The 27212-nt window shown below is 31.9% G+C and overlaps 4 protein-coding genes across 6 annotated transcripts; 3 read left to right on the top strand and 1 right to left on the bottom strand.

Moving 5' to 3' along the window:
- Nucleotides 1-774: 774 nt before the first annotated feature.
- Nucleotides 775-2502, top strand: LOC121127724 (tRNA (guanine(6)-N(2))-methyltransferase THUMP3). Of its 2 annotated transcripts, XM_071892832.1 has the most exons (5): nucleotides 775-1252; nucleotides 1300-1555; nucleotides 1627-1997; nucleotides 2091-2228; nucleotides 2284-2502. In XM_071892832.1, exons 2-5 carry the CDS (start codon nucleotides 1513-1515, stop codon nucleotides 2392-2394), a joined length of 663 nt encoding a protein of 220 aa, XP_071748933.1. In that variant the 5' UTR covers nucleotides 775-1252; nucleotides 1300-1512; the 3' UTR covers nucleotides 2395-2502. The 2 variants fall into 2 exon arrangements, with proteins under 2 accessions (XP_071748933.1, XP_071748932.1); XM_071892831.1 differs by having other exon boundaries at nucleotides 1114-1555.
- A 1700-nt stretch (nucleotides 2503-4202) lies between these two features.
- Nucleotides 4203-6215, top strand: LOC121128314 (uncharacterized). Of its 2 annotated transcripts, none has more exons than XM_040723900.2 (5): nucleotides 4203-4346; nucleotides 4406-4533; nucleotides 4841-4861; nucleotides 5678-5822; nucleotides 6037-6215. In XM_040723900.2, exons 1-5 carry the CDS (start codon nucleotides 4275-4277, stop codon nucleotides 6058-6060), a joined length of 390 nt encoding a protein of 129 aa, XP_040579834.1. In that variant the 5' UTR covers nucleotides 4203-4274; the 3' UTR covers nucleotides 6061-6215. The 2 variants fall into 2 exon arrangements, with proteins under 2 accessions (XP_040579834.1, XP_040579833.1); XM_040723899.2 differs by having other exon boundaries at nucleotides 5678-5974.
- A 5787-nt stretch (nucleotides 6216-12002) lies between these two features.
- Nucleotides 12003-14156, bottom strand: LOC121128671 (uncharacterized). Its single transcript, XM_040724262.2, has 4 exons — nucleotides 13851-14156; nucleotides 13416-13740; nucleotides 12713-13348; nucleotides 12003-12656 (listed from the first exon to the last, which is right to left on the bottom strand). Exons 1-4 carry the CDS (start codon nucleotides 14130-14132, stop codon nucleotides 12304-12306), a joined length of 1596 nt encoding a protein of 531 aa, XP_040580196.1. The 5' UTR covers nucleotides 14133-14156; the 3' UTR covers nucleotides 12003-12303.
- An 8825-nt stretch (nucleotides 14157-22981) lies between these two features.
- LOC121128473 (uncharacterized) lies at nucleotides 22982-26442 on the top strand. Its single transcript, XM_040724058.1, has 4 exons — nucleotides 22982-23135; nucleotides 25485-25618; nucleotides 25685-25705; nucleotides 25769-26442. The coding sequence occupies exons 1-4, from the start codon at nucleotides 23085-23087 to the stop codon at nucleotides 26280-26282; spliced, it is 720 nt and encodes a 239-aa protein (XP_040579992.1). The 5' UTR covers nucleotides 22982-23084; the 3' UTR covers nucleotides 26283-26442.
- Nucleotides 26443-27212: the final 770 nt, after the last annotated feature.

Genomic DNA, 27212 nt, shown 5'->3' with positions numbered 1-27212 from the left:
TTCGATAAGGTTCTATACATCATGTGCAGATGATAAATTGAATTTTACATTCCTAAAATAAATGGTAATGCCTGTTGACCTTATCACTATCAGGGCTGTTGCAAGGGGACTCCCATGGGCCATGAAGTATCTGAGTCGGGAAATACAGGATGCCACTTAGAATTTGTGAGTATTATAGTAGTAACAAGAATAAAGATGAATCCCAAAACTTCATTTAATAAAAAATATTCTCTAAAAGAAAAGGTGAATAGGCTCAAATCTTCGAAAACCAGTACATCTTTAAGGAAGTAAGAAGTAATGATTAGAATGGCTCTTTTACATTTTTCAGGGAGTATTTAACTTGTTGAGAATAACTAGGATTTTAGAAAAAAAATTCAAAAAAATTTTACTTGTTTGAATAGCTGTGTATTTTTGAATTTTTTTTTTCAAAAATTTAACATTTGAATTTGTCTTTCAAAAAATTTGATATTATAAAATTTTTTTCCAAAGAATTTAATTTAATTTTTCAATATTCGGGTGCACCAGATTACCAATCCGCTAATTTTTTCTTAGTCGACTATTTAGCGGAAGTTATTTACGGAATGCCCACTTCTGGTTTCTTTAAAATGTATTATATTCATATGAAAAATTTAAATGGGCCAATCTTATTTGTTTTTTAATCACCTCATATCTGAGTCAGAAAAAATCATAATATATTCCAGCAAGTGGATTTGAGTTTTCCTTCTTTTTTGTGTTTTGAACTCTTGAGTGAATGGTATCACTACTTTTCTCCACAGCTGCGCCTGGAATGCTACAACGTAAACAAACCCATGTTGGAAATTGGAACTAAAACTATTTACTATTTCATATTATTATATTATTATTTAGAACCAAATAATTAAGTGTCCTTGAGAGTTGAAGGCTTCCAACTAGAAAGGACTAACTCCCAATTGACAATTAGTATTATTTATCATGGCATTACCCCTGGATCTCCCTCTCTCTGAAATTCAGGGTCTTCGAGAGGATGTTCCCCAAGGATATGTAACGATTGAAGCCACTTCTGTGACAGGGTTTGAGGGTGCCACGAAAATGGAAATCGAGGATCGTTTCTCGAATATTTTGTCGGGTCCTGTTGTGAAAAGACAGGGTCGTATCCTATTTGATTTCCCCCCTGGAACAAGTGGAGCGACTTCCTCAAGAGCTCCGAACGGTTGACAATGTATATCTCTTGATTGCTCTGGAGTCCGGGATCCCATTTCAATCTCAGTCTACGGTATAAAGCATCTCATGGTAAAGATTGGGCATCACTCTTTTTTTCAGGAGGAAAATATCAAGTTTCTTGTTGAAGGCATTGAGAAATACTTGTGGAAAAAGGGACTAGCAGCTTGGAGACGAGTTTTCCCCTCGTCTCCCGAACACATTTCTTTCCGATGCACCTGCTACAGATCCGGTGAGAATCATAATTTCGCTTCTGTTGATGTTGCAAAAGCTGTAGGTGGTGCTATAAATGACAAGTTCAACTGGGATGTCAAAATGAAGGGATTTGATCTAGAAGTCGTAGTTAATATTGACGTTGGTAAACATTTGGCACGATTAATTCCATTCTTTCTTTTTTTTGTATCAAATCGATGTTCTTCTATATTGCAGAACAGGTCTATTGTACACTCTCATTAAACAAAGTAAGCTTATTCAAAAGGAACATAGAACATTTTGGACCTACGACCTTGAGAGCTACAATTTGTTCATCGCTTCTTCGTTATGCGGAAATAACTCTCGGTGATATTGTTGTGGATCCAATGTGTGGCGGAGGATCCATTCCGCTTGAAGGAGCACTCGGATACTCTCAAGGTTTTCATTTAGGTGGTGAAATTCATGAGAAAGCCATTGAGAGAACACGTTTAAACTTACAAGCTTCTAGAGAAGCTCAAAAAAATAATTTGGGTATTGATGTTTGCAAGTGGGATGTAACTCAAATTCCACTACGTGATAACTCTGTGGATGTCTTTGTAACAGACCTAGTAAGTTTAATATTCTTTTTTAATAATATGCATACCTTGTTAAAGTGTACAACTATATATTATAATTTATTTATTTTCATTCTATACTATTAGCCTTTTGGTAAAAGAAGTGGATCTCGAACTAATAACGCAATGCTCTATCCTAAGGTTATGCTATCAATGGCAAGGGTTGTGCGTCCAACTACTGGAAGAGCGGTCCTTTTAACCCAAGATCGAACTTCCATATTCAAGGTAACTGAAATACTGGATCAAGTATTGATTATTCTATAACTATTTTCCTCTCTAGGCTCTGAAGAAAATTAACCCCTATTGGAAACTAACAAGACAATCATCTGCTAATATTGGTGGCCTTACTGCCTTAATATTTTTTTTTAAACGAACATCGAATACATTATAATATACTTTTTTAGTCACACCATTGTGATATTGTTATTTTTTATATAACTTTGCATACTAAATATGCTCTTATTTTTGGTCGAATAATATATTTGCTTGTTTAAATATTCATGTTTGTTTTTTATTTTCTTATTTCATTTTGAAAATGACTCAACAGAAAGTTGATGTCTCCTTCTTATTAGAGATGAATACGTGTAACTGAATGTTTGAACACACATATATTGAATGGTCCATTAAAATCTGAACACTTTCAATTTTAAATCTCAACAAGGTATAACTTATTAATAAACAAAAGAATTTCAACAAAATTAATAATATAAATAGATATGTCTTTGAGGGTAGCCGGACTTTATGGAGACGACCAATCAAATTATAATACAAATATGAAATATTCAAATATTAATTATTATTATACAATTCAAATCGAAGATTGAAGTTTTACAGATTCCTTCTTTGAATTGGAATATACTTTGTGTGGTAGGTGGACTACGAATAGAAAAGATACCCTAAATTAATTTCTCATGACTTGATGTGCAGGGTCGCCGTTTTCCTATATCTCGTTAGCAATTTTTTCTGTCTCAATATGGTCCGTTTTTGGACTATAAATATAAAAAGATAAAAAAAAATATAATAAAACTGTCTCTATAAAGTCCGGGAACCGTATTTGAACTATCTCATACATTAATGTAGCCGCCCTTTGTGGCAATAATGACTTCCAGGCGGCGACAGAAGGCCTGGCATCCACTGCAGGCCTTTCTCTCGACATGCACCCAAAATATGTGGTCGAGGGGTTTGGCATCAGGTCTGTAAGCGAGCCACAAGTGTCAAAAAAGTGGAGAAGATGAGTTTCGTTCATTGTTGGTGTCTAAAATGGTCACTCTATCCTCACAAGGGTCTTTTTACAACCTTTTTTGTTTGAAATCCCTAGATCTGTTGTATGGGTACTCATGTACTTGAGGGTATTGGTCTGTGCTGTTTTCTTTAACTCCTCTGGGTCCAGTTTTGCCTTTGTGACAGAGCCCGTCTTCCTTTGCCAATATTTTGGACTTGCTGACGCCGTAGACGGTGGTCTTGAAGACGTCCAACGTCAAGGAGTGTCCTAATGGAAATTATTCGATCACGTTCAAGGATCATATTCCCGACTTGAACGTAAGCTAGAGAGGTCAAGTTTGTTTTGTTTTGTAACTAGTTTCTTAAATGCTTTAATATATCGAAATATTAATTAATTAAAATCACTCAACCTTCGTTAATGATTATTGAATTAGAAGTGTTCAGATTTCAATGGATCACCCGGCAAATAAATGAAAGATATTCGACTGGATTACTAAAAAGAAGTGCCCATATTTTTTTGGTTGCCCTGATTTTTTATTCATGTACTGTATAGACAGGACATATTTTAGTAGGGAACGTGCCCTAGTCCCTGCTCTTAATTGGGGCCTCTGCACTGGATAAATGTTAAATTTATGGTCATTTTAAAGGAAAAAACATCGCTAAATTAAATATGCACACAATTTATTAATAAAGGCCATCATGGTCTTTATAAATAAGGTAATTTGTAATAAAACATATATTATTTATTAAAAAAATGTCCTTCTTTAAGTATAATTAAGAAAGGCCGCATTTTTTTCAGAAAGGGCCCCTCATTTTTTTTAAGAGAGAAAAAAAGGGGCTGTCCATTTATCTTTAACCCAAGTTCCGCACACGTTACAACCAACCCTATGTATAAATATATACAAGTTTAAGAGGCACTGACAAAAGTAACAAGAAGAAATTATTGAAATTCAACACTGTCTAAATGATAAACAAAGAATATATATTTGATTTGTTTAAAATGCCATCTTAGTGTATTCAATTCATTATCTAAAAAGAGAGTGAAGAGAAATGCTTGAGAATCTTTCAAGATTGATTGCAAGATATATTTTTATTGCCATTATACTTTTTCTTCTAAATAAGGTAGAATCATAATACTAAATAAATTATTACATAATTACATGTTTTATACTCACATTTAGGAACTGTGGAATGTCCAAGGCAGCAACATTTTTTATCAACACGGATCCTTTAGACAGGAAAGCCTCATTCAGCAATTCATAATGGGCAAAATAAAAGAATATCAGGAGACAAATTCTAAGAAAGAAAAGTAGGCAACTCTATGGACAGAAATGTAACTAATGCAGTAGTAATATGCTAACAATTAAAATATAATTTTAATGAAACTCAGTATTTTTTTTTTAAATATTAACTTTTTCAGATTTATACATACATTTAAAAATTGTTTATAAATTAAAAAAAAAAATAATATAAAAAATAAATATTCGAAATTTATAAAAGCATTCTACGAATTTTTTTTTTTGTGGATTACTTTTACACCAATGATTTTTTGTTGTAACACTGCATTGTTTACAAACTGCGTTCATTTTTACATATCAAACCATTTATATTTTCAGACTAATTGAACAGATTTGTCCGTAAGAAATTAAATTTCAAATACTATTAAGGGATTCACTTGATGGTTGCTGATTAAAAACTTAGAAGCGTCGATATTAAGTTACATTGTAGTCACTCTTATATATCTCTCCTATTTGATAACTTTGTGGAAAACCTATAAATTCAATGAAATGATTATAAAAATCTATTTGATCTATATATGTATAAAAAAACCTCTCTTCCTATTCATAATATAACGTTTTGATGAACAAAAACAATAATAATCAGGAGAGTCCGCAATTTTTTAGTAAAATTTTAAATATTTATTTTTTCAAAAAAAAAGAAAAAATTCCAAAATGCACAGTTATTTGCGAAAAATTAATTTTTTTTAAAACATTTCTAATCATTTTTTTAAATCTAATTTTTGTTCTCCTGCATAATTTGCCGGAATGTCTTTTTTTTTAAGTAAATAAGTCCTTTAAAAAAATTTACCCCCATTTTGTGGGAAAAAATTTCATCCTGACCAAAAAAAAAAAAAAAAAATAGTAAATAGCTAAAAATCCTTAATTGGGGGGGGGGGGCTGGACTACAGTCTCTTCAAATACTCCCTGCGGACACCCCTGATAATCGGAATAGCTGAACTCAAAATATAGAAATAAATAAAAATATTTTTTTCCCCGTATACCATTGATTTATTCATACACCTATTTTCATCCCGTGCCATTTTTATATTTTGATTATTAATCTTTTGAGGCAAAAATCATAAAGTTTATTGATGCTCATGAGTCTTGTTGTTGGTAAACATACGTGAATCCACTAAAATATATGTAGTTTTATATTTCAATCTCTTCCCGTAGAAAGTGCAATGAATGCTTCACATATATTTGTAAAAGTTTTTGTTATTCTAAATGTAAAGAACATCATAAACAAGGTTGGAATGACAGATCTGAAGATCAAGATAGCAATGAGAGTGTAGAAGAAGATCCTCAAACATCCGAGGAAGTTGAGTTGAAGAGAGAGGATTTATTGAAAAACAAAAATAGTATCTTTTATTCGGGCAAAAATGTTCCATCAAAGGAAATTATTACATCAAAAAGTCCAAATACTTTATTGGAGAACCTCATTTCCATTTTGTTTGAATATTTAGATACAAAGTAGTCAAAAATCCTTGTACTTATTAAACGATGAAAATAACCATAAATTTTTATTTTTTTAGGTACAATCGGGAGAAAGAAGATGAAGACTGCTGAAAGGAGGATGATTAAGTCTGTAATCCATGCAATAAAGAGATAAAACCAATAATTATTCTTATTATATAAAAAACAAACGTATTTAAACTTTAATGTAATCAAATAAAAAGAGTATGAATAGGTTTCAATATATAGAAATGAAGATCTTTTACAAGAATTAGTCCCTAATCCTATTTGGTACTGGCCATACATAAAAATAAGAATAAGTAACTATGACATCAGGGACGTTACTCCAGGGGGGGGAGGGTTGAAAATACTCACATATATTTCTATCGGAAAAAATAAATCTTTGTAGTAAAATTAGATGTTTGAAATGTTTTGGTTAATCAAAAAGATGTGTTTTCTAAAAAAAAAAAAATTAAATCACAAATTTTACAATGTTTTTTTTTAAATGTCTGTATCAAGCTTATAACTTGAGTCAGTTTCGTTGAAAACTGAAAATGAGAGCTTTTGATTCAGAGGCTAATAGCTCCAAGTCAAATAATTTCAGAAAGTTTAAAAATATTTCATCTGATAGCTGAAAGTCTTACCTATAGTTAAAAAATTTTTTTGTATCAAAAATGTTCTATATTGCTATTGAGAGAAGGCTTTCACAATACTTTAAAATGCATTTTTTAATTGATCTTAATTATAAGAAGAGTCCATAATATAATTGCATAATATTTGTGAGCTAAGATCGAAGAAAAGCAGAGGAAAGATAAAGCGGTCGAACTCAAAAAGTGTCAAATTGAATCCCTCTTGATAGTGGAATCCCGAAGTTGAGATCAGTGTTCATGTGTGGGAAGGAATCCCTGGCAACGAAATCCCAGCTAAACTGCCTTTGGTTAATAGAATTGGATTTTGTGAAGATCAGCGTCGAGGATTCCTTAAAATGTCTGTCTATACTAATTTTTCACTCGCTACTGGTCTGCAACGAGTGACCTTGGGTCAAATCCTTTTGAAATATGGATGCATGAGCGGTATAACTCAAAAAAGTTCATATCATCAATGTGGAGGGATCTAAGCAACATTGGTGAAAGAACCCTTGATATGTCATAACAAAATTTTCGGTTAATTGCTCCTACTTACAATATTAGAGAGCTGGAAGCTCCATTTCGAGGTATAATACGTCTTTTCTGGTTATAAAATGTCAATTTACCACAAATAAAACAAAAAATGTCTGGATGATTTCTGCAGGTCCTTTGCATATTGAATATGTATTTTACAAATAGTATATACATTTCTCCTTCGCCAGCATATAAGCCAAGCACCATTTTTGAAACATGGAATTATCACAATTTAAAAATGGTGGTATTTTCTTTTAGTGTTATAAGTAAAGTGTATAATATGTACTATATTTTGACCATGACAGGGCTGATTCGTTCATGGGTGTACGCCTCTAAAAATACTTACTATAAACATATTTCGTAAGGTCTGTTCTAGTTTTTGATTATAGTAAATCGCTCAACCTATCATCTAAGTAAATAAGTAGTTGGAGAAGATACTGCGTTCATTTTAAAAATGTTTTTTGGTGATATACCGGAAAGGCGTGTTTATCCTGAATTGGTGATTATTCTTCATTTAATGACTCAATTGAATATTAATATTCATCTCATTTTCATGTGCCTCCAATAGAATTAATTTGACAATGAGATGTGCCTTGGAAACTTGGATGGACATTATGTTGGAGAGGGTCTTCCTCCAAGTTAACTCCTGGAATGAATGTCCTGTTCAGCTCAAAGTTTGAAACTCGATCAAAGATGAATTCATAGTGTGCATGATACAGAACTTAAGTATACTATTTATATATTCTATAAATTCCAATCGATTTATAATACAGAAAATATTTGCCAACTCCATAGGCTCATACACCTCGTCAAGCAAACGAATTATCAATAATGTTATCGTTAAAATGGACGATTACATAAGTATGTAACCTGTATAGTGAGATACTGTCTGTTCCATGAACTCCTCCAATATCTATTCCACCAGCAAATGATCCTATGGAGTCTTTCCGAGTCTGAGAATCTCTAATTAATCAACTTTGTGCTTAAGAATATAGTCTTATAGCAAACTTTTATATTCATTGCCCATATTGATAGTGGAAGTTCAATATGGGATATAAAAAAACAGACCGAATTAGATCAAATTTTTCTGAGAGACCGGATCGAACCATGCTTTTTTTAGGGCGAACTAATTCGGCCCAACAAAAAATATAACGGTCTCAGACCGTTCTAGGATTTTCAGACCGAAACCCAAGACTATTATTTACTTAGATGATAGGTTGAGCAATTTAAAAAAAAAAAAAAAAGAATTGATCTTACAAAATATATTCATAGTAGATTTTTTTTAGAGGCGTACGCTTATCGGCCCGGTTTATGGTATTTTTCTCATCGGTGCAAGCTAGAACAAGGATAATACTATTACAAAATTAGAGTAAATTTGGACTCAAACGTTTTTATGACATGTTTCTTTGACTACAAGGTTCATATATTTTTTTCATTATGATCTTATACATGTGTATGTACTATGTAATATTTATTAATCTAATCTCATGCAAAGGGGTAGGACTTTTTTAAATATCAATTAACTTAATTCAGTTAAATACACAATATAACTAGAAAAAAATTAAATATTAAAATTTGTTGAAAATCAAATGAAGTGGTAAAATAGTAGGGTGGTTGCGTAAGAACTTCCCATCCAAGCTCTCAGAGAGCTTTATTCGAATTTCTTTTCGTATCCAGCCTTCTGCTAATGGTTTTAAACGATTTTATGATTAATGTTCCGCTCCTCGGCGATGCTACGACTGCTAACATGACGGTCTATCTCGATATTTTCCATCATTTTATCGACATATTAGACGACAGCCCTGCCAGTGCATCATGCACCACTACTACACCAGAACAAAATCATTCTAACCACTTTTGTGCAACACGAACTGAAAGATTATTGGCCCCATAGACATTGCAAATTGTCTTGGTCGCTTTCGACGTGTTTTTCCCTTTCATATAGAAAAAATGCAATATGACGCATTTCTTCCTTTGAGATCTCCATACTCGACGCACAATGATTCACGACTGAATCTGGCATGCTCAATACTGTCCTAAAAGCGTTTAGGACCAAGGTTAATAAAAATACAAGGTTAGCCCATCATGTAATCGGGCTCTCTATAATTTTCAATTTAATGTATTGTACCGAGCGACCGCTAGGCAAGACACACAGGTTTTGACGTCATAGAGAATAACAGAGGTACTTTAACAGTAACAGTCGAGGATGGCGATATATAGCTACTCATAGTAACATTTATTCTCTATGATGACACTATCAAAAAGCGTGGTAGAAGTCAAACATCATTTGGAAAAATGTTATGGTACAGCCTTGTATTCCTATTAATCTTGGTATACACCACACATTTAAAATGCCTTATCATATGATCCGATGTTACCAATAATAAAAAAGACATACTTAGTTAAAAAAAATTCTGAGAAATACGAAATACTTTTTCTCCAACCAATTACTCCATATATACATGAAGTCCCCGCCTAACATGGTTAAAAACACTTCCGATTTTGCATAACGCAGTGTTTGGAATTATTTTGACTCACTGTAAAGCTTTAAATCGAGTAACAAAACAAGGACCCACGTGATAAATAGCTGAAAAATGTCGTGTGTGGTCATAAATGATAGAGCGTAATCCTAAGGATTTGTTGTGGAGTTATAATTGTAAGTCCTTGTTGGACTTAGAGTAGAATTGGGGATGGACATTGAAGTTATTCTAGCAAATATCCTTGTTAACATCCTTTTCCTTCCTCCCTAGTCACAACTGATTGTAACTGATCTAATGAAATGTCATAACATTATTATTTCTCCCCTCCAAAATATTCTTCAAATTGTCAGGGTTACCATGTTGATTTTAGGTTTCTTTTTTTAACATGCCCATTGTACACAAAATTTTCATCAGTAATTATATGCATCTGTCACCCTGTAGTCCGTCCCTCTCTCCTTTTCTCGAAAACACACATGAACACTATGAGCACTGGATCAGTGATCAAAATATTTACCAGTCCGGAAAGATTAATTGATATTTAGCCAATTACGTCATTTCCTCCAACTGTTGTATAATTATTTATCTAATTATTAGTATACATTTACAACTAAACAAGAAATAATCGGAACAGCAGGTCACTGTTTAATTTAAATAGGAGACAAAAGTTGCAATATCTGTAGGCAACAAAAAACACATAACGGATTGATTATTATAATGCCTTCACTATTCCCTTGGTGTTATATATGGCCTCAGCTGTGCCTAGTTTAGCTGACAAGGCAACCAAAGATGAAAGAAAATGGCTTCTGTGTATTTTCCATTAATCTTATATTCTGCTTCTCAAAAGATCGAGGAAAGATCTAAGTGAAGGTTTAGCACTCTTAATTAGAGTTTCCCCTAAAATTTATATCATGGTTCTTATTGACCTATCGACTAAACCTGGACTCGAATGGAGATCTGTAATCTCTAGATCGTCCATATATCCGTGGTAAATGCTCAGCTCAGATTTCTCCAATGAGTACTTGAGGTCACTCTCTTCCTCATGTGCTGCTGTTCAAAGGATTGTATGGTATACTTATCTCGTCTATGATTCGACAACAATGGGGGACATAATTAGGCAGAATTCATCGAAGAGAGCTTTTTAAAAATTTTGAAAATTCCAAAAGTTTAGAGATTGGAGGAATGCAGGGTAATATTTTACGGTCTATGACGTCCATGAAAACTCGTACTCAGTATTTAGCGAAGAAAAGGTTTTTCCCCCCATAATGAGATCTGTAAGAAAACATCAACATTCCAGCCCCTGGCATCTAAAATGAAGAGTTCACCATCATATAGTGAGGAAGCATCCGAAGTGTGCAAAAATTTCAGTAAGAACGTTAAAACTACCAGATACCTGGCTGATAATCCCTGCGTGGAGTAGTGGAAGAAATAAATTTACTTCACAATTCCAGATATCCACAAATTGCCTCTTTTTTAATAGTCCTTGTTAGAACTGCGGGAAGCTCTTTAAGGGTATTTAGTATTATTTTGTTGATTGCCATTTTGTGGGAATACTTAAAGAGTTCTTATCAATGAACATAGAAATGACTACCTATAACATAGAGGAAATTAAAGCGTTAATTTTATTCAATCTTTCATGCAGAAAATTGTCACACGAATGTCAAGCCATGCATTTTGCTTAGTTAAGTGCCAAGGCTCTCATTGCATTAAAGCTAAATAAGGGTGAAAATATTTGCAGGTTAAATTTAAGGTCAACAATTATATCTGGCTCCGCAAGATATTCTACTTTTTATCTCAAAATCCCAAACTTGGATGTTAACTCCTGGGTATATACCCTTGAGGTGATTCAGTATCGTATTTCTGATTCCCTCCGATACTATTCGACGTTGTAGAGTATCGTCCGACGGTACGAACATTTTATGAAGAGATCAACGTTTTAAGTTGAGGATTTTTTGAGCAGTTTTACGTTATTTTATGGTTGTTATTGATTAATGAGTTAATCAATACTTGTATTCTTGCTAGATCTTGGTTAGGTAGTCTAATTTTAAGCTGTAATGCTTATTTATTTGTCGTTATAAAGCAATTCTTCCTAATATTTTTGTATGTGCATTATAAAAAAATACCTTATATTAAAAAAAAATAATAGAAGTGGGTTTATTATCTGAAGCTGTACGCAATGTTTTCCTTCTTTTTAAATATGGAAGCTTATGTTGTTATACTGCTTTATCCTAAAGCAGTTTATGTTTAACCCTTTTAAGCGATGAAGGCATAAAAAGATGCTGAAGCGTCAATGAACCTAAGCGGTATTATAAGGGAAGTAAATTGTCGGGTAAGTGAAGGGTTAAGAACTGTGACTCATTCAACTAGAATTTCTTACAGATATTTAAATAATGGTACAATATTGTAAAGTAAAATATAATAAATATATTTATGATTTTCTTCTTTAATTTGAATGACAAACTTCAACAGGTACACATAATTATGGAGATCGTATCTATTGAGCCATCAAAAATGAAGAACGCCATGATAAAGAATGATCCATGTATTTTGAAATAATTGTTTTCACTTTAACAAATATTTTTAAAATATTCCAACCTTATTTTTGAAAAGTTGTTGTCAGTGCTAAGAATAAGAATTTCTAATTATTATAATTACTGTAAAGCGTATTTGAGTAGTATTCGAAAATAAAAATATCTACAAGGAAGGATAGTTAGACCCCTGTGGGACCATTCAACTGAGTTAAAACCTCTCCATTGCCCTTATAAATGGTTCCTCGAAGAAATTTTCCATCGTGAAACTTTCCATTATAAAGGATATTTCCAGAACTTTCATAGTACATTGTCCCCATTCCATTCATTTCTCCATTGAGGAAGTTGCCTTGGTAACCCATGACTCCATTTTCAAAGTAGAGAGTACCGTTGCCCTGTTTTTTACCATTGATGTAATGCCCGTCAAATTTAATATTCCCATTTGAATAATATTCCTTTCCCTTTCCATGTGGTTGCAGATTAGAGCCGACCTCTCCAATGTACCCCAATCCATCACCCAGGGATATTGATATATCTGAAAATAGTAAAGTTTTGATGAAGGAATGAATCTAATGTGTGATAAATTTATACTTTTCGTAACACAGTAGTAGTCATTGACATCTTCAACGCACCATTCCTCAACGGTACAATTGTCATTGATTCCGCACCCCGTTGAATTGCAGTTCAATTCAAACAGACCACAATAATCCTGCATCATGGGATGTACCCACTTTAAAACATTAGATATATTCATGCAATTTCCATTCTTATCCGTTAGATTAGTAAAGTTTTGATCTTCAAACAAATGAAGAATGGACCGAAGCTCTCGTTTAATGACTCGAGGACTAAAGGAATTTCCTTGAACTAAGCTGATGACCTGTTTACTCCAACTTATCAAGTCATTAGAAATAAAGCTTCCATATGTGGAAACGACCATTCGTTCGGCAAATTTAGAATTTAGTGTATTGCTCTTTAACTCATCGTTGCTGCAATTCCCTTTATCTTTCTCTACTCTAAATCCAAAAACTTCTGCTCCTGCCAAAGTATTGCACACCTTGAGCTCATTTTCGTTAGCATGAGAACGTTCTTTCAAGGAATACCGTCTTTCGATAAGAAGCTTCGTTCCCATTTCAGATGTACTTCCATAATGAGTCCCAAATTCATTGATAAACCGTTTTAATTCTACTTTTTTGACTTTATCCGACTTCGAAGTGACTCCATGAAGAGCTAAAATACATCAAAATGACTTGAAAGAACAATGTAAGTGAATATTTGTACTCTTAATGATCATTACATTTAACACTATCAATGAAGGGATCCACAAAATGTTTGATAGATTTATCTGCAATATCAACTTTATGAGTAATACATGTAGCTTGAGAAACGGTAATGGAGCCACGATCCTTTTTGGAAAAGTCTTTCATCTTCTCGACATCATTGGACTGAGACCAGGATCGTGAAAAGAGTGGCGGAAATTTGTTGGAGACGAGCCCATTCATTAAATTCATTGATAATTCTGGAAGGACTTCAATTCCAAATCCCATTGTGGAAGTCTTCATTTTACCATTTACATATGATTCAAAATTATCAAAGACTTCAGACGTCCAGGATGCATCACACTGTGGGATATGAAATTTATTGAAAGAGTTTAAGAACAATTTACACATGGATCCGATATCACAACAAAGTCTCCATTTATATTTTTCGGGCATTGACTTTCACAATTTACCTTTATTTGCGTATTTGCAGTAACGAATCGATCATCAAGTTTCATGTGCCCTGCAGGATTGACTTTGACCATCGGAACAAAAATTTGATTGCGTATCCCTGGATCCGAGTTTCCTCTTGGGGGATTAGGATTCCCCATTGGAACGTCATAGCCTCGCATTGCTTCCTCCAAATTGGGGAATGCCACAAAATTTGGATCACAGTATGGACAAATCACAAAAGGCTCTCCTTTAGTCACCGAAAATAGGAATACAACAAATGAGATCATGGACTTTAAAGTCATTTCCTTCTCTACTCTTTAAAATAACTACATAATATCTACTTTATTTTCCATCAAAATGTTTTTAGTGCCAGTTTTTATTGAGGGACTTAATTTCTTATTAATATTTTGTTCCCGGATTCTATTTCACTTTGTCTCTATTTGAGAAAAAATATATCAAGATAAAAAAAGGAAATTTCATATCATATGAATTTCATTTACATTTCATAATTATTGAAAAAATCTCAAAAGAATATTTTAATTTATTCTTTCTTCTTACAAATTCTCTAACTATACAAGTATATAAATCATTTAGCTTTTAATGAATTAATTATAAATAAACTCTTTAATCACTCTTTAATTTGTTAAAACAAACTGTATGAGTATATTTTTTAAATATACATATATTAAAACCAACAAAATGAAAGTTTGAAAGCCTTTTAAAAAATTATGCATTTAAAAGCATTGTGACACATAATTGTTTACATATTCTGTCAAAGTGTGTCAACTTAAATTATGAAACTTTTCCTTTGAATAAAAGAAATAGGCAATAATCTACTGAATAAAACTCTTTACATACATGTAGCCATATTTAGTACTTATTGTATAATGGGTAAAGCGAAACAAGACAAAATCTTTCAAAAACAAACAAAAAATCAATAAGAAGAGTTATGAAAGTATATTTTCGTTCATGTCATTTATTGTTTACTGCAGTACCCATGACTGGTGCCATGGGGAGGCGGAGTCAGTCGAAAATTTTTATATGTAATGTCTTGAAGGAATAATAACATTGATCCTAAAAAAAGTTATTTGAATAGGAAAAAGTCATTTTGAAATATTATTTTCTAAAAAAAATATCATTCACATATATAATAAACACTTTTTATTTTTATATGAAATAAGCAATTTCATATTAGAGCCGAAAAAAAAAAAAAAAATCAACAACACCCCAAAGAAAAATCATTGCTCCGGCCTTGATATTAACTATATTCAGTCCTATCCAGATAGAATAAAACTACGCTTTTGGTCGACATTCTCTCAGCTATCAATTTTGTACTTCATAAAATACTTTTCATAGAAGAAAGATAATGCACAAATTCGCATAAAGTCAACTCCCCCTTTTTTTTTGGGGGGGGGGTTATTATATTCATAGGAATTCATGATAATGAAGAATTCCTATGACGATCTTTCATTTTTATTAGTACAAAAAATGCTCACATTTTTTTATGTATATTTCTTAATTAATTTCACTTTGCTTTTCAATAGAATATACGGAAATATATTTTGAGTGACCCCCAAAACACACTTTTACTAAAAGATAAATTAAAATAATTCCTAGATAATCTATCAAGAACAGGATCTAATCAAACCCTTGTTGGCTCAAAATAGGGAGTTAAAAATTAATTATTTACATAAATATAAAAAAAAATGTTTTTTTATATATGTACAGTATGTCCAAAAATAGGTGGTTGTATTAGAAATATCCGTTTTATAGTAATAAAAAAATATATTTTTGGTCGGAATAAAATTAAATTTGTCTCTGACACAACCATTAGACAATATTGAATTTTTCAGATGCAATAATTTTCGATGATTGCATCATACATCACTATAAAAGGGATCAGAAAATACCACAGGATGTTAGTTGAAATTCAATATCCGAAATGGGCACTCTTTGCAGAGAAGGGCCGTGGCTGTTTGCATGGTACAGGGGGATCAAGTCAGAGAGAAGTTGCTCAAAGGTTACAGACTCCTCTCAGGACCATTGAGAATTGGAGTCAGAAAAGGAAGTATGAACAAACCCTTGCAAATCAGAAGGGGCGAGGAAGGAAGAAAATGGCTTCTATGCCACAAACTGAATCTGCAAATATTTTTGCAGACATAGATATAGTTAAATGACCTTTTTTTAAGGAAACTAATTAATTGTAGATCAAGGTAAGGTTTTGAGGGTGGTGGACTCCACTATAAATTGGTACATATAGGATTCTATATAAAAATGTTACGTCACACACACAATAAAAAAAAAGGATTGAAAAGGTAATTTAATTATGAATTGAAAGGTTTATGAGCATTCATGTAAATAAGCCTTTTAATATTAATAAAATAAATAGAGGTAATTTGTTTTCTATTATTATGTAGAGCAAGGAATAATTAAATATTATGTTTTTGTCAAATTAAATAAAATGTTGCAGACCAAAATAGGGAATTCAAAAGATGTAGAACCTGTGGACTCCAAAAATTAACCCATGCATCACTAAAAGGTAGGACTACGAGTAGTTCTACGTACAACTATGTAGTAACAAAAAAATAAGGAAAAATTAATAATCATTTTATTGAAGCCAAGAAGTAGAATCATATATATATATATGTATGTAATTTGACACACGGTAAAAAAAGGCAGTAACATTGTTTTTTCATTCTAACAGCTACTAAAAAAAAAAGAAGAAGAAAAAAAAAATCAATGTAAGGAAGTAGATTATATACTTACAATATTGTACATACGTACAATATATAACCCAACAAATAATTGATTGATATGCTATTTATGCAAACAATACTTAATAATATATGATCTCAGTTTATCTATTTATTAAATAAATACAAGTATAACCATCTGACTATATAGTACAAAAAAAATTAACTTTACTGGGTTGATCTTATCTAGTGCTACACATTATATTATTTTCAATCCTGAATGTCATTGCGTCAAAATCACGGAGGAGGACAATAAGACATCTTATCTTTGAACAGAACAAGCTGAGACAATTGGAAAGAGCAAAAAAATTATTAATTTTTTCAAGGCCAACAAAAATTTGGCAAAGTTTTCCTCTTTTCTGATGAGATTTTTTCACTGTTGATGTCACTGTGAATAAGCAGAACAGCTCTTACATCACAACCGAACATCCAGATAATGTCTTCAGAAAAAGGAAGAGAGGAAGGAGTGTCTCAATGTAAATAAAGATAAGAAAGTGCAATCTTGGACCAAATAAAAGTTCAAAAACAACTTTGTTTTCGTTCAAGACGGAGCTCCTTGTAATCACACTGCTAAGACCAAGGCTTTCCCTAGATACAACTTTCCGGACTTGGCACTTTTGTAGAAGAGAGTGTGTGCAACTCCTGACGGGAGTGTCCAGCCTCTAAAGGCTTTTTTATCAAGAAGGAGTGACCCAAGCTCGAGTCTGACTACATATATAAGGTCTGTGCCTTTTTTTGAAGCAATTATGAAAGAGCAGGCTCACATATCGAATAGAACTTGTGCCCAGATGATTTTTGTAAATAAATGTTCTCATTAAACCTCTTGTTTAAATTTTTACTCTTGAAAAATAAAAAAAATAAAATGTTTACCACAAGATAAGATCAACCCAGTCTAAAACTATTTTAAATGATAAACATTATTTAAAATTAGGTACAAAACTAAAAATAATCAATTTAATAAAACAAACAAACATTTGTTATAAAACAGATGCAGTTGAATAAAATATAAAATTAGAGAAGTTTTGATTTTCCTATCTTCTTAAAGGATACAAGTAAAATGGTATAAAAATATAATTCATTAATCGATAGAGTTCATGAAAAGTACAGTCATCTCCTTCAGTCCAACTGTTTTTGTTTTGTATTCGCTTGAATTGAGGAAGTGGAGTGATTTTTAAAAAATGGGCAAAAAAGAATTTTGTGTGTTGTAATTTTTTCCAACAAGTGTTTTTTTTTTTTTTGTTTTTTTTATATGTAGTGAAATATTTCAATATTCGTAATTTGTATATATACGAGGTTTGTTCCAAATTTTTGCAGGCTAGGCAAATTTGGTATGCTCGTTTTTGTTTATGTTAGTACAGTCTCCACAAACATATATTTAATGTTTCAGCTATATAATATATTTGGTTTGTTTGTGAGAGGTATAACGGGTTCTAAGTATTTTGCGTGTTTGCCAATTTTTTGCTATTTAATAGCATGGATCAAAGAATTTGCATCAATTTTTTGGTAAAAAATTAAATTAAGTGCTCCAAAATACTGAAAATGTAGACAATGCCATTCTGTAAAACTGTTCTGAGTTAAAAAAAAAAATATGTTTGCATGGGGTAAAAGCTCTTCCAAGATTGGCGGGAGGATGACAATGAAGAGCCTCGCTCTGGACGCCCAAACACGTCAACAACAGATAAAAAAACGTTGAAGCAGTGAAGATTTTTTTTTTTTTGAAAACCGTCAAAACACTATGATAGAAGTTGCTGAGGATATTGACATATCGGTTGGCTCGTCCCATAATTTTTCCTCGAATTTGTTGGGCGTGAGATGAGATGAAAGCAATGAGGTAGTTGAACGAGCCTTCAAGTTTGACATTGTTTCAACCACCTGTGGTTTGAATAGTTGAGAAGGATGACAATGATCGCTTAATTTCTTTGAAATTATAATATTTCCTTCTTCCATTACTGTGTGAACATGGGCCTTACATTGGTGGAGTTCACATTTCCAATAAGTTGTCTGTTTATACTTATTCTTAATTCTATATATATAATTGGAGTCATCCTGAAGTTTAGATCCTCCTCTAATACTTTTTAAAAATAGGAACCATAATTAATGCTTAAGTTAGTTAAGCTCCAACCACGTGTACTGCAATTATAAGAAGTTGGATAATTACATACTGTGAGGAATACATTTTTTGAGGCGTTTCTGTAGTCATTCTCAATGTATTCAATAAATTAGTTAATTGACGAAATTAAACACTGACAAAGGAATTTACGTTAATATTAGTCTTACAAATTAATGAAGTTATAGCTGGATTATTATTCTAAATTGGATTCAATAATTATGTAGAATAGTTATATTCATATTCTGTGAATAATATTAGTAAACACAATTATTGATATTGATATTCAAATGTCATTGTATCATAATAGAAAAAAAAACACTTAAAATTCATTGAAGCAGCCTATAAGACACTTGTAATGGTTCTCATAATTTGGCTTGAGATCCATTGGAGGTATGAATTCCAATTCCTAAGTATACAGCTTCAAGACACTAGTGTCCCATAAGTGCCTACGTAATGCAGACTGTTTTGTTTTCTTTGGATAAGTAATAAAGTTTATGAAGAGATGAAGACTATCGTTTTCATATTTCTATTTGGATTTTAAATTGTTCCAACTGTACTGAGCATTAGAGCTGTCTTCGCTTACGTTTCTCATTTCCTCATGTTCTTCTATGACCCAACCTTTGAGTGCTTCTCTGAATCCTTTCAGTGGTTTGCCTCACCACAGCCAACCGCTTCTTCTCCTGACACATTCTGGGTCGTAACAAAGTGGAAATCCCTAATCTTGCCACATATTAGGTATGTTGTCTTTCCACAAGTTCTTTTTTCCCAATATGAATACTCCATAATTTCTAATGATAAATAATAACAGAGCTGAGACTAGCAATTCTTCCATTCAAACAGTTGTCGTCAGTTTGTCCATTTTTCTTATTATATTAATAATATTACATGTTTTGTTTCTGGTTCAAACTCAATAAATAGTGAGATTTTGATAGTATTCCTACAGAAAACAACCTCTTAATGTTTTTTAAAGAAACAAACATTACATATTTTGATAAAAAAGTTCAAAGAGAATATCAATTATAACAAAAAATAAACAATGACGACGTATAAACCTCATTTTTTTATATATTGAGGCGAAATATCCTTCAGGCAAAGTGGTTTAAGGCAATGTGCAATGATTGAGGAGATAAAGACTACATATCTGGAAGAGCTCAAGGCTATACCGAAAAGTGCTCATGAGAAGTGATTTAAGGATAGGAAAAAAGAGTGGCACAAGTGTATTTTATCTGAGTGGGATTACTTTGAAGGAAACAACATAAATATTGATGAATATATTAATATTTTTTCCTAAAAAATACAAAGTCCCCTAACAACCCTCGTACATGTTATTTGAACTAATTTTTTTCATTTATATTTAACATTTATATATAAAATAACATAACAAATATAAATTACTATAATGGACAAACGTTATTGTTAAATTATAATAGTGCATGCCTAATATCTCATTACGAGACTTTCTATACCAGGGACGGGTTTGGTGTGAGCAAGGTCCTTTTCTTTTTATGAATAAATTATTTTATTTTTTTCATTTATTTATAAAATTACCTTTTCTTCTCAAGCAAACTTTTTTAAAATAAATGGTATGCATATTTAATCGAATAACGTTTTTTTTTAGAAATTAATATTTAAATATATTTTTATAAAGATAAGATAAAGACTTTTTTTCATAAATTGTGTGCAAATTTTATTGAATGACATTTTTTAAAAACTATTTAAAATATACTTCCCAATTTCATAAAATAGGCAGCTGATAGTAACAAGGCTCTTAATTCAATAATATCATATGTCTTGCTCCCGCCTTTACCTAACACTTTATTTTCCTTAGGAAAAAATCAACTCAACATATAACTTATATATATGAAACCGGGATGATTATTTGGTAAAAAATGAGAAGAATGAAAGAGTGAGATTGATTATGTTACTGAATTAAAATTTTTGTTAACATCAGCTGCCTTTTATATGATTTAAGAAGGAGAAAATATATTACTACTATAAAGAGGAGAACCTTCAAGATTTAAAAAAACATTATGTAGGGAAAATATTGTAAAAATATATTTAAACATGTATAATATTATTTTATGATGTATTTTAAAAATTACAACACCAAAAAAAAAAAAAAAAAAAAAAAAAAAGAATAGAACCTTTTTTCCTTTTCTATTCTTAAAACTGTCTTTTTTCTCTATATTTTACCCATCCTTTCCTAATAAATTGTCGATTCTAGAGTATTATATTCAAAAATAACATTTTAATAAATATTGCTTTGTTTTTGGAAAATATATTTTTGATCTTTCTTTTAATAATTTTTTTTTTTTTGTTTTTTTTATAGTTTAAATTTTATTTTTATTGTCAGTCCATATTTATTTTTTCCCAAAAAACGCTTGACATTTCTTGAATTTATAAATAATTTTCCAGACGCCTGGACTTAATGTAAAAAGTTGGCGATTTATCAGTCACCCTAATGTAAGGTCCTCAATCAAACATCAATAAATCATCCTCCTTCAATAGTACATACATATATATTATATACATAAAAACACAATTAGTACCAAACAGCACATTAATCATAAAGGAACAGTGCTAAATACTACTTGACTCTGATTGGAACAGGATTACCCCAAAAGTAATATGGCACTTTTGGTAAAACTTTCAAGAAAGATTATATATGTCAGCAGTAAGAGGCCATTACACTTTGAGATATAATTTTTTACTCAAAGATTCTGTGGGTTATACTATAGTAGTCATAACTCATAAGTAGGGAAGTGAACATGCGCGCAATTTCACATTTATAGTTAGAGCTCATAAATAGAAAAGTTAAAAGGCGCGTATTTTTAAACTCAAAGGAGGATACAATTGTTCAAGCAAATTGAAAATTACAACTTGTACATGTAGAATTGAACCCTCACACGATTAAAAATGTGCGTATTTTCACTTCTCAATTAATAAGATTCCCTTCATAAATGCTTATCTCATTGAATTTATTATAAATGTGTATGTTGTATATTTTTTAAGGGACTGTTTCATTTACGTTTCCTAAACTTAAGAACTGAACTTTTTTGAGGATGTCATACTTTTTATTGTCAAAATATGTAAAAACAGCCATCCAGGAAAACACAAAGAAGAATAAACACTAACATGAGCTCCCATGATGTCATTAAGTTAGGGCCAATTAAATTTACCTTTCAAATATCAATAAACTTCCAATACTAAATCCCTTAAAATATGTAATTGAGGTCGGTTGACTCTCTGGACATTATACATGTTATTTATAGCAGCTTTATTTGCAAGCAATTAATATGAAGACATTTTGGCAAAACAATATCCTCCGAAAATCAATTATAAATTCTGAAAGTAATTAATCTTTATTTGATACTGCCTCTACTCAGCAAATGGAGGTGGAAGACTTGCAATGCACATTTGGTAATAGTTTCATAATAAAGCTAGCCTCATTGCTTGGAAAGTGCTCCATTTATTCATAAAATACTTAGTTACAGAAAAAAGGCAATGAGTGAAAAAACTTTGGTAAGAAAGATTGCACTACATATAAAAAATAATATCAAAATTGAATGCTGCATTGTATATATCCTTTAGCATATTAAAGATATGTCTAATATTATTTTATGAAACCTTTCCTATCATTTTTTTTCCCAAGTTTTTTTTAATCATCTATATTTGTTACAATTCATTATTGATGTCCTTTCTCGAAAAGTTTTCAAAATGTACAAAATTTCGAAAAATAATCTATGATTTATTTAGTTCGCATAGCATAGTGTAGTAAGACAACAAAAGTATATGTTTATTTTGCTGTTCTATCCCTTGTTAGTGTATCCCATGAGTAAAGTTAAAGCTAACAATGATTAAAGTATTTCATTTTTAAACTATTCCCTAACTTTTTGTGACAAAGAGAGGCAGAGAAGTAAACAAAGTAAAAACTACCCAGCTCTTAATGATCTCTTAATCACTATAAGAAAAAAGTTTTTTTCTTTAAATGTCTTGTATTTAGTAAGAAAGTTACAAAATATATGTTTATTACACATAAATGAGAAGCAAGTTAGATACATAACTTTCTCGATTCCTTTGTGTTGCGATAGATTTTTTCTGTTTCCTTTGTAAATGGAATTGTACAGAGTATTTGATTTCAAACTCTCAGAATGATGCATTATTTTAGAAATACCTTTTGCGATAAATGAGTAAGCAAATACTTACCTATTAAGTATATAAATTGTAGATACATATACATATGTATGCAAAATATTATGTAATTCAATACTCTGATAACATCTTTAAAACAACAAAACATAGTTAGTACTAAATTCTCTTGTTTTTGATTTCAATTCTTTATACATCACTGGATTTAGAAGGAAGAGATAGTGCTTCAACATCACTCAGGAATGATTCCAAGAATCATCCTATTCGTCGTTATTTTTTTCATTCAATATAAGGTAGATAAATTGGTTTAAGTATATATTGTACATATATTAATGTAGGCGTAGGGGAGTATAATATTTTGGGAAGGGCATGCAAATTTATATTGAAGACCCAGCATTTAAAAAAACAGAAAAACAATTATGTTTCTTGAACCTTTAATAGAGAAACGGGATATTATATACTACGATATTTATAAAAAAATGCTTATTTTTCCCTTGAGTCTACATTTTATAGCAAATACATTCCTTAGATAATAAATCAGAATATAACCAATTCTGTATATATCTTGATAATACCTTGTTAAGTATTTATTCTTATGTTTAACGTTTAATATCTACTGTTTTCATTAGATTTCATACTTTTCTATGATTTAAAGGAGCTGAGTATTATTAGCTTAAAAAATGTATTACGTAGGATTTGGAATTGTATATAAATTTTTATCAATCAAGGGCCTTCGTTTAGAATTCGTGTCATTTCATACTCAGTTATTGATTAGACTATAGACTCAGACTGCGACTGAGAAATTTTCCGCGATCAAGAAGCAAAACCAAACCTCAATAACTTTTTATTAGAAAAGTAAGATTAAAAATGATATTTTTTTTTGTAATCAATCTTGCAAAAATTATTCTATATGTCCACCTCCGGCCTCTATCACAGCATCCACACGAGGTTGGAACTTGGTGCAGGTTGACACAATATTATCAGTGGATATGCTGGCACATTGCTTCTTAATTATCCCCTTGAGCTCCTGCATTCCTCTGGTTGATGTCTTCCAACTTTGCTCTATCAGACACTGAATTGAGATCAGGACTTGAAGAGGGCCGGAAGGTCTTGTCCCAGAAGTCAGCAAAGTACTCCTTGCAGAAGTTCTGTGTCTTCAAGTGCTTATGGCTCGGGGCAACGTCTTGGATCCACATATAGTTGTTTTCAGGATAATCCGCCTTCAGCCAGGGAAAGATTTTCTACCTCAGGACATTATAGTAGGCATCAGCCCCGATTTTCTCATTGAGCTTGAAGAAGAAGGGATCCATTTTCTTCCCATCATTTTTGACAGAGAATATATTCTCAGTCGACTGATGACTCTTCAAGTAATTACAGACTTGTTGGCATCTCTCAATCCTTAAGGCCTTCATCCTGTCGTTGAGGAGATGTCTTGGATTCCTGACAAAACTTTTAACGTCAAGATCATCAACTGCTCTCCTGATGGTGATTTTGTTAACGTTAAACTCGTCAATCAAGCGGCACATTGATGGTGCTAAATCTTCCTTGATCTTGGCCTTCATGAACTTAAGAAATGTTTCATCTCGCTTCAGACCATTTATTCCATTTCTTGCCTTCATTTTGACTCCTTTCCCATTCTCCTTGGCCACCTTGATGTTCCAAACTGTCCTCACGGTCACGCCGATAATGTCTGAAATTCTTTTTGGATCAACATCCACATCGAGATCCTTTTTGAGTCCTGTTTACTCCTTTTTTGTCCGATTTTGATCAGATCAAAACAATGTTAAAAAAAAATTACATATGTATTGGAGAATTTTCCATTCGCACTCTGTACAAAATAATTAATAGCTATATCCTAAATGATCATTAACAGCTTATAACAAGAAATATACCAAAGGTTAGCTACAATATGTTTCTTTCCAATTTTTTCTTTCCCGTTTGACAGTCGAGGTTGAGAGTGGATAAAAAAGGCAGTTCTGTACTGAGGCGTTTATACCAAATTATAATATTGTAGCTATTATTTTATATAACACCTCATCAAACAAGGATGAGTAATCATTTGATTCACAAAATTTGTATAAAGTGATGTAAATTTAAGAGAATTTCTTATCAAAAATAAAAATTCTATGTTTTTACTTTAAGAATAACAAATGAAATATTTTGTCTTCAAATCCCCATCAGAAATTAAATGAAAGAAACCCATTTCCTCCCTTGCAAGACTCTTTTGAATTGCTTTAACATCATGAGTCTTTTGTCCTCTTTTGACACTTTTGGCCTCCCTACAGCCCTGGTGCCAGCCCCTACAACTACACCTTTGGGGCGCATGTCAAGAAGAAGGTATGCAGTGTCCGTCAACCAAACAACAAGACCCTCAAATCCATTGGCAGCCGGCACTGTTACGCTATGACAGGGGACATCCTCAACAGCCTGGAAGCCATCATTGTCGCTAAGGGCGGCTACATTGATGATTAAAAGAGCAGAGACACACATCAATTTATAGTTTTAATTTATTCTAAATTCTATTGCTAATTAATAAATTATATTTTGTTGAAGTTTATAATTCAACAAGTTCAGATATTAATGGAACACTCGGTATATATTGATAATATATTCAATCATTTAATGTATTTTATATTATGCAGGGAATTTGGAATGTCCAAGGAAATGGAATATTTGACCAATTTGACTCCCTTAATCCAAGTAAGCTTTTTGAGCAATATGTAGTTGGAAAAATTAAAGAGTATCAAAAGACTAACACTGCAAGTGTCAAACAGAAGTAGGTGAATCCAAATTTAGAGTTCTAATCCTATAATAAAGTTTTTTGTTTTTTTTTACATTCAAGACTTTTGGGGATGATTTGTCCGTGAGTATTAAAAGATTTTGAAAAATGAAAGCAATCTCAATACCAGAGTCTCTTTCTGTATAGAAATTGCAACAAATGTCCTATTGATATGTGTAAAAACTTTTGCTCACAAAAATGTAAGGAATTTGAAGAAAAATCCAAGGAAAAAGAGTCGGAGAATCCTCAAACATCTGACGAAAACCAAGAGCATGAAGAAGAGTCCAAAAATTCCGGATTCAAACTAAATGATTTTTTAAAAAAAATTTCAAAGAAATTTTATGAAACTGATGGAATACCTAGCAGAGAATTGGAACCATACTCAACCCCAAGTCCCATTAAGGTTAATTTTAAGAAAAAAAATACCTTACAAAAATTGGAGAAAATATTTTATTCGGGAGATTCTGTTCCACTGTTTGGAGGTTTTGAGTCTAGTGGTTCAGAGACAAAGAAACAAGATAAATACAAATACAAGGATTTATCAAAGTTGATGGATTTTATTAATGAGGTATTATCTTTTGAAACTGGCACACTTATGCATTACCTTCCGGAATTTGAGAATTTCCTTCAAGTTTTGTCAAAATATTGTGGATCCAAATAATATTTAAAGATATATGCAAGAGTCTAATATACAAATTAGTATCTACTTTTTGCAATAGGACCACCAGTATGAGGAGTTGATTCTTTAGAAGAATATTAATAATATGATGTAGATCTCATAGTATGTCCTGGATCAATGAAATAAATCGATAAAACTTGCAGTTGTGATTGTCATTATTATCAAAATCCTTTTATATTTTAGCCATCCAATAAACAGAGTGTGAATAGCCTACAATAAAAGTTTTAAAATTCAATAGAAAATCCCTACGAGCTACAAGTACACATGATCTTCCATTTAGAATAAATGTTTCTAATAGGTTGGGGGAAAAAGTAATTTCGTATTTCCCTCCTTTTTTAACTTAGTACATACATGTATCTTGTTCATTATTGGTCACATCGGATCATACAGTAATGTGTTGTAAAGGTGTGAGTGTATACTAAAAACACTTTTCATACAGTATTGCGCTTGGCCAGTTCACTCGTGAATTATTGTGTGTCGAGTATGGAGGTCTCTAAGGAATAAATTCCCTATATTTTACATTTTTACTACCTTAAAGAGAAAAATGCGTTCAAACGATCAAGAAAGTTTTCGGTGTATACGGGCAGACACTTTTTTGGTTTGTGTTGTACAAGAGTGATTCGATATATTTCCCCCCCTGCTCAATTCCGTCCTCTACTACGAACAACTCGACCGTTTGAAGGTAGCAATCGAATAGAAGCCGTCAGCATTGGTGAATAGGAGACAACAAGACATCATCAAGGAAACACGTGGCTGCACACTTTGATGAAGCCCCAGAAGCTCGGATGGGAAGTTCTTATACATACACCCTACAGTCCAGATCTGGTAACAAGTGACTACCACCTGTTTCTGTCTATGGTCAACGCACATGGGGGTATAAAAATTTGTGTTCAATCAAGGCCTGTGAAAATT

Source organism: Lepeophtheirus salmonis, chromosome 13, assembly GCF_016086655.4.
Source record: "Lepeophtheirus salmonis chromosome 13, UVic_Lsal_1.4, whole genome shotgun sequence".
Lineage (NCBI taxonomy): Eukaryota > Metazoa > Arthropoda > Copepoda > Siphonostomatoida > Caligidae > Lepeophtheirus > Lepeophtheirus salmonis.
This window is presented reverse-complemented; position numbering and strand designations above follow the sequence as displayed.

What these genes read in the sequence shown, in the direction of transcription:
- LOC121128473 (XM_040724058.1), top strand. Translation starts at nt 23,085, where the DNA reads ATGATTCCAAGAATCATCCTATTCGTCGTTATTTTTTTCATTCAATAT. An exon ending in ACTGCAAGTGTCAAACAGAA is followed by an intron (nt 25,619 to 25,684) that starts GTAGGTGAATCC and finishes TTTACATTCAAG; the next exon opens with ACTTTTGGGGATGATTTGTC. An exon ending in CTTTTGGGGATGATTTGTCC is followed by an intron (nt 25,706 to 25,768) that starts GTGAGTATTAAA and finishes CTTTCTGTATAG; the next exon opens with AAATTGCAACAAATGTCCTA.
- LOC121128314 (XM_040723899.2), top strand. Translation starts at nt 4,275, where the DNA reads ATGCTTGAGAATCTTTCAAGATTGATTGCAAGATATATTTTTATTGCC. An exon ending in TACTTTTTCTTCTAAATAAG is followed by an intron (nt 4,347 to 4,405) that starts GTAGAATCATAA and finishes ACTCACATTTAG; the next exon opens with GAACTGTGGAATGTCCAAGG. An exon ending in TTTGAATATTTAGATACAAA is followed by an intron (nt 5,975 to 6,036) that starts GTAGTCAAAAAT and finishes TTATTTTTTTAG; the next exon opens with GTACAATCGGGAGAAAGAAG.
- LOC121128671 (XM_040724262.2), bottom strand. Translation starts at nt 14,132, where the DNA reads ATGACTTTAAAGTCCATGATCTCATTTGTTGTATTCCTATTTTCGGTG. An exon ending in CTGCAAATACGCAAATAAAG is followed by an intron (nt 13,741 to 13,850) that starts GTAAATTGTGAA and finishes CATATCCCACAG; the next exon opens with TGTGATGCATCCTGGACGTC. An exon ending in CTTCATTGATAGTGTTAAAT is followed by an intron (nt 13,349 to 13,415) that starts GTAATGATCATT and finishes GATGTATTTTAG; the next exon opens with CTCTTCATGGAGTCACTTCG.
- LOC121127724 (XM_071892831.1), top strand. Translation starts at nt 1,267, where the DNA reads ATGGTAAAGATTGGGCATCACTCTTTTTTTCAGGAGGAAAATATCAAG. An exon ending in CGTAGTTAATATTGACGTTG is followed by an intron (nt 1,556 to 1,626) that starts GTAAACATTTGG and finishes TCTATATTGCAG; the next exon opens with AACAGGTCTATTGTACACTC. An exon ending in ATGTCTTTGTAACAGACCTA is followed by an intron (nt 1,998 to 2,090) that starts GTAAGTTTAATA and finishes CTATACTATTAG; the next exon opens with CCTTTTGGTAAAAGAAGTGG.